This window comes from Meleagris gallopavo, chromosome 8 (genome assembly GCF_000146605.3).
Source record: "Meleagris gallopavo isolate NT-WF06-2002-E0010 breed Aviagen turkey brand Nicholas breeding stock chromosome 8, Turkey_5.1, whole genome shotgun sequence".
NCBI lineage: Eukaryota > Metazoa > Chordata > Aves > Galliformes > Phasianidae > Meleagris > Meleagris gallopavo.
The window spans coordinates 9,951,980-9,958,809 of NC_015018.2; the positions used below are offsets into that span (position 1 = coordinate 9,951,980).

At 38.3% G+C, this 6,830-nt stretch overlaps 1 protein-coding gene across 3 annotated transcripts in view; it reads right to left on the reverse strand.

The window, feature by feature from the left end:
* The window catches only part of HERC4 (HECT and RLD domain containing E3 ubiquitin protein ligase 4), a 30,490-nt gene extending 23,744 nt beyond the window's left edge, over positions 1–6,746 (reverse strand). The window contains exons 1-5 of one of the 3 annotated variants that reach the window (XM_010714266.3): positions 6,566–6,746; positions 6,343–6,448; positions 4,804–5,090; positions 2,300–2,459; positions 1,242–1,318 (exon numbers count right to left, since the gene is read on the reverse strand). In XM_010714266.3, the coding sequence (XP_010712568.1) occupies positions 1,242–1,318; positions 2,300–2,459; positions 4,804–5,029 (463 nt within the window). In that variant the 5' untranslated portion in view covers positions 5,030–5,090; positions 6,343–6,448; positions 6,566–6,746. Of the gene's footprint in view, positions 1–1,241; positions 1,319–2,299; positions 2,460–4,803; positions 5,091–6,292; positions 6,449–6,565 lie in introns of all 3 variants that reach the window. The other 2 variants (XM_010714265.3, XM_010714267.3) reach the window with 2 other exon arrangements.
* Between the last annotated feature and the right edge of the window lie 84 nt (positions 6,747–6,830).

Genomic DNA, 6,830 nt, shown 5'->3' on the forward strand with positions numbered 1-6,830 from the left:
CATTCATTATCCCCAAAAGAAAATAACTTTATGAACAACCAATGCTCATTATCATTAGGATGAACACCTAATAACAAAGATATGGTACACCTTAGCTAACAGGCTAATTTTCAAACAGTAACATTATCTATGTCCCTTCTATCTCCATTTTTTTTTCCAACAAAGTGTTTATCAAGGTATCAAACATTCAGGTCTATCTCTTGAAATGCAGGCCATTTCATTTATGCTGTATTTTTATATATATATGTCTAATTTTAAATACATTCTATAGACATATACACAAATATAGAAATATTTTTAAATATATTTTATACATATAAAGTTAACCCTTTGTCTGAGGTTTATATCTCAGAATATATATCCTCAAAACAAAGGAATGTCACTAGATTATACAGAGCAAAGCTGCCAGAATGGCACAGAAATCAATACAAGTCCATGAACAATTACACAGAGAATCAAGGCACAGGTAGTCAGTATAAATTAACGTAAATTTCAAAAGATCAGCATACAATTAATACCCCTCCTCTCCACTTTATGCAGCTGAAATTTTAACCACAAAGAACAGTAACACTTTCAAACACTACCATCCTTTAGTAATCTGTCCTCTTCTCCCCCCCTTAACACCATGGATTTCCACAATGAACATTAACTCTGTCCAGCAGCTACTTGTTTCAGAGTTTTTGGACACAACTCTCATTTGTCACAATAAAAACAAACAAGAAGTTTATTTAAATTCATGTTTGTCCTTATTGGCAGTTATATCTAATAGACACGTGGTGCTGTGACACAAGTGAGGCCAACTAAGTATATTCACACACCCAGAAAAGTTTTGAGAAACGTTTAACTATTCAAAATGTGGGTTATCATAGAAAATTAAATATTAACTTTAGAATCACCAACAAAAACCAACACTTTGCAATAGAAAAGCAGATAGCATTAAGTGCCTGCGAGCCTCGATAGCTGGAATTTACAACTAAAACAAAAGGCCAGTGACAAACCAGAATGCTAGCAGGGTGAAAATGAAGTGAGATAAGAAAAAGAAAAAAATGATTAATTAAAAAAGAAAATTGTGTGAAAGCGAGACAATACATAAAAAAGCACAAGAAAAAAAGAAAGAATATTCAACACTGCCTCAGTTTATACATTTGTTCTTAAAATTGAAGTTAAGTGAAACAGAACATTGAAAACCATAGAACTACCAGACAAGAAACCACATATAGCTCCAGAAGAATTTTGCTTACCTTTTGAGAGTGCAAGTGAGTGATAATAACCACAAGCAACTTGCACAATTTGTATCTCTGATAAGCTTTTAATATTTCTATTGGGGTAAGAAAACAGAGAAGGAATTAAGCTACTAGATCATGGTATGAAATAGCAAGTCACATTAAAGGATAAAGTCATCAATGTGTCCTTTTCACTGTAATAATGTACATGAAACTAACAAATGCTCTAAGAGCTATTTAGTTACATCTTAAGTCAAAACATCTTTTCCAACGTCTTCAGTGATTGTCTTATTTTCAAGTTAATCAATTCAGTAAAAAAACAAATGAAAGATTAGGGAGGCATATGTACTTCAGAGATGCTAGGACGGAGATGTCATAGCTGAATGGAGGCAATGAATAAAAGAAGCAAGAGGAGACTCTCCCTTTTTAGTTTTCAAAATAAAAAGTTTTACAACGTATTACTCTTTTTTAAACCAATATTAGCTGTAAAGGCTGAATTACATTCTAAAACTTGAATACTTTTTTCTAAATCTCTAACACCAACTTCAAATTTGCTTACAGAGCAAGTAGGTATCACACAATATTATCAAGCAGCAGCAAATACAAACCTTAAGCTACAGTAAATCTAGTACGCTTTCATTTTGATGAGAGAAATGGGAACTCCTGAAAGGCCTGGGGACTTGTAAATTTGATACAGAATTGAATAACCTTTAAATTAGTTATTGCTATCTTCCACACTTACACAGTCACGGCCAAGTTAAGAATTACTCACGTTCTAAAGAATTGTTACTTGGGTTTTTATTTATGTTGAAAAATAACAAACACGTTACTTTTCCAGTGTAACCTCCACTCTTAGCAGATGACAATTTATAAACAACCTTAGCAAACCCACTGCACATTTCTCACCTAAACTGACTATTTGAGAAAGGAAATAAACAGTCTGAGGCACGCAAGCATAACAGCTAAAACACACTTCCTAATGAGTGTTCTTAATTATAACTGAATAGCCTGGTCAGTGTGATTTAAGTATGCTTTTTCAATGAAAATAACTTTACTATATACTTATTGCTTTTAACCTGGGCACTCTGATGCATTCCTCTGTTCCAGGCAAGCCAAGCTGTCCATCAGTAGCCAGACCCCAAGCATATACCTGACCCTTGTCATTTAATGCAAGAGTGTGGGCTTCTCCACATGATACAGCTACAATATTTTGGGCATCCAGGGCACCAACATGCTCTAAGAAAATAAGAAAAGTTGTCAGTAATAAAAGAAAAGCAATTAACAAGTTAATGCCATCCACAACAGTTACAGTCATTTATCTCCTAGATGTCCACTGAAATGACACCAAAGCAAGCGTAGAATTCTGCCAAAATATCCTTATCTTAGAATTATAAACATTCTAGGAGAAGTTAAGTCTGCCACCCAAACAAGAGCTCTTGCAATTAACCAGGCACGGTCACATACAAAACTGCACAAATCCTGCAGATTTTGTTTTTCAATGTCTTCTTCTAACCTTGCTATCTGAGAATGAGTAACAAAATTCACTGTCAAATGACACACGTGTAGACTTATGTAATTGGGAAAACACCTCAACACAGCAAGTTGAATTCACCTATTCATTATAAACAAAAAGGCTCTGCAAAATGAGGCAGGGCCAATTAAAGACTGAAGCTACTGATTTTGCAATTAGCTGCACAATGTCCTCTTTATAAAGCAAAACACTGTAGAAACAGATCCTAAAGCTTAATTTTTCTAGACGTACAATGCACACCTGTGAAAAACAAACATTAAAGTACCTGTGATTTTTCTTCCTGTATACAATTCCCTCCTTGAAAATCTTATGCCCAGTTTTCAAACGTGTGAATTCTACTACTGATTAAGAATCACAATAAAAACTCCTATGTATCATCAATGTAATGCATAAACAGCCTAGTGCAGCCTAATTCTGTTCCAAAATGGTAGTTAATGGTATCTGCAACATGACAGACACTCAGCTTACAAAATAAAATTTAAAAAGGCAGCGAACAATCACTCATACTGCTAACAGCAGGTGTTATTAAAGAGGTTGCCAGCCCAGCTTAGCTCATAAGGGTCTCCACAGCTCTGCCAGTAGAAGAGGTAATGTTCACACTTGCTCGTTCAGGCAACACCACGTACATTAGGGCAGACCATCCTTACCAGCTGCTAACCTAGCCAGCCTGACTTTGCTAACTAACATGGTTTAAGAATCATTCATAGAATCTCTGTGACCAGTAGAGCTCTGAGGGAAGGCAAGAGGTAAGAGAGCTAAATAGCACCGCTGGTGACACTGGTGGCAAAGACAAGCAGTCAATGACAAAAGTATCTTTGTCCAGCAGAAATACATCCAGAAGAGCATGCACCCATTTGTAAAGACACTGAGTCTCTCCAGAATGCTCAATTAGTTATCCTATTATATTTTTAAGGGTTAGAAGACAATTCCAGCATTGTTTGCAAAGTGTAGCAAGTATTCAGAAGTTTGACAAGTTGAGTTTCTATTCCTATTCGCAAAACAGAGTTTATGAGTTTATCAGCTTTAACACCCGTTTACTGTTTCCCAACTGAAGTCTAAATTAGCCCTAAGTTACACATCAACTACATGAAAAATCTTTATTTGGCATCAAATTCAAAACTCTGAACAAAGAATTACTAGAATATTGCATAATAGAGAGCTACTAACTTTCTTGTTTCCATATGTACAGTTTGTATCAATTATTGTGCCAAGTAACTTGCAAAACTGCTATCAGAATAAACTCTTACTAAGGCTTTTCAGCTTGCTTACGAGATGCTTATTACAGAAGTACTGTCAGATGCACTGTTCCACCTCTCAGTAGCATGCAGATATGACTCACATGCACAGCTCTGAGGGGAGCCCATGTGCACACTCCTCTGCAGTCCCTACAAGATGTTTACCCAGCTCTGCTATAGAACCGCACCAGGGAGAACCAGAAACTCATAGTAGCATAGAAAAAAGGAAAAAAGCCCCTTTAAGTTTTACACTGCGTCCTTTAGGTTCTTCCAAATTCGATTCCTCTAGCAATGCATGTGTACAGAAGTTTTTCATCTGTTTTTAGTTTTTAAAAAAAGAAGAATTAAATCACATGCTTTAATCAGACGTGCTCTATACAATACATTGCAGTATTAAAAACACACAATGTGCTTCTCAACTGTGGTATGCCAGATATTCATTTCCAGTATGTTCCAGCAGCCAAACCCATCCATATGGGACAATAATAATCCATGTATTGAAGAAGGTCATCCCCCCTTGGGCTTACAGCCAGGTCAGTGAGTCTTCTACAGCCTTAGGTGAAGCAATTCTATACTGAAAACAAGGAGTTGCTCAGTCTAGCTGAACTGGCAAAAAATACGGGGACACAGCCACGCAATCCAAGCAAAGGGATGTTTTTTCAGTTAAAAATATGACCAATCGTGGAAGAACTACTGTGCATACAATTCAGTATACACACTAGCACCAACAGCCCTGGGCTTAATGTAGCATCACAAAGAGAAAAAACACATTCAAACACAGGTATGCTCTGCAATTCATTTCTTCTCAACTTACCGGGTCTTTTCCTGGCTTTTTCATGCCCTAGTTGTCCTAGGTCATTGCATCCACACGTATAAACAGTCCCATCATCCAGGACAAAAACAGTGTGTCTTAGTCCACACCCCACATCTCTGATCCTTTTATTTAAGAAAAAGTCACTTTTTCTGGGTTCTAAAACAATCTCTTCATCAATTCCACCCAGTCCAAGTTGTCCAAACGATGCATTTCCCCAGCACAACATTTTTATGTTCTTGATTGCTGATCTTCCAGCTTCACTTTTCTAGAATTTTCTTTATGCGTAGCTGTTCAAGAAAGGGAAAATGGACAGCTTTTCAGTATTGTCCCTTAAATTTCTTACTGCCTAGATAGCACATAATCCACAAGTACACACAAATAATACAAAATATTTGTAGTAACCTCAGTAAGATCCTTTACTGGTCACTTCAAATTTCAGTTTTAAAATATGCAGGTTCTGGGACTTATCAAAGTTTATTTCAAAAATTTAAATATTATCCTCTATGGAACTTCTATAATTCTAAACTATTCAAATTACAGTCACTGCCATTTCTAGGCAGTGGAGGTGACCTCAAACATCTTCTAAGGTACTTCTAAGTACAGGCTAGTTTATTAACCCAGGGAGCTGCCTGGTTCCAGAAAGCTCTCTGCATGGCTTTGAAAAGATCCCCAAAAACAACACTTGACTCACAGCTTGGAAAGAAAAAAAACGGTCAGCTCTGATCAATGCAGTTACACAACATAAAGAATAAAACATGTCAATCATTATATTTAAACAACTGTGAGTCAACTGAACTTACAATTCCAAAGAATAAACAGCTCAAACAAAAGTCCCAATTTTGCACTAAAATTATCATAGGCCACAGCTTCACGGTTACTTCTGCAGTAGAAGGCGGCCACACATACGAACTCATGTCAGCTCTCATTGCTAGCATGACTAGGTTGCAAGTATTTGTTTCTGTGCTGACAAACTTTGTGCCTATCTGCACAAGATACAAAATTACTCTTCTTCCTTTACATTTTCAGTATCCCAGATGAAGACCTTAAACTGACTTTTTCTCTATTACTCTTGCTATAGTCCCACAACATCAGTTTCCCCCTGTTTTCAGAGCAGTTCAGGAATCAGTGCGACACAGTGTAAAATCACTTCAAGTTTTCATCAACAGTGGGAAAACAGTACCAACAGCACGACGAGGAATACAACGCACAACCAATGCATTCAATCATGCATTCTGCAGGGTTACGTATATATTGCTTCAGTGTAAACCCGCTCAGAAAAGCCAGATATCAGCTAGCACCAGAGTGTTACGTAAACCAACGGCACGACTGCTGGCAGCATAACTATTGGTGAACTAGGGTGAACTATTTTTCTTTGCAAAAGTCAACACACAGTAAGCAAAATGCCTCTTGTTATGATCTCGCAAAAACAAAAACAAACACGCAAACAAAACCCAACCAAACAGCTTAAAATACATTGTGCTCTGTTTACCTATCTCAGGAGATGACGCATGATCAAATATTTCCCTAGCTATATCCTACCACGTTCAGAAGGGGACATCAAATGGGAGAAGTCTTCAGTTCAGATACAGCCATACAACTGCAACTTTCACATGTCCGTAAGAGCGACTGCAGCACGAGCTTCAACCTGCAACACAAGTGAGGAAAAGATGTACGGCTGTAGTGCTTCAAGGCTCCCACGGCAAGATATACCTCCAGCCGGGAAGAAATGAAATTCCTGCCCTCTATTCAAGCAGCTACATACTTCCACAGACGACTCATTCGTTTACTGTTAGGGCTAGAACCAAACCGGCGCTGTACTTTAACCTCACTCCCGGCAGCGCTGCTTCCCTGGCCGCGGGCACCGCTCGCGCTGTCAGCCGCAGGGTTCTACTACGCGTGACGTCAAGGCCCGTCACACGCCGCCACCGAACAGACGGCGAGTGTAAGGCACGGCTCGTTTCCCGCTGGCAGCGGGGCACAGAAGGGTCTGGACGCTTCCCGCGCGCTCGGGCGCCCCACGCAGCTCC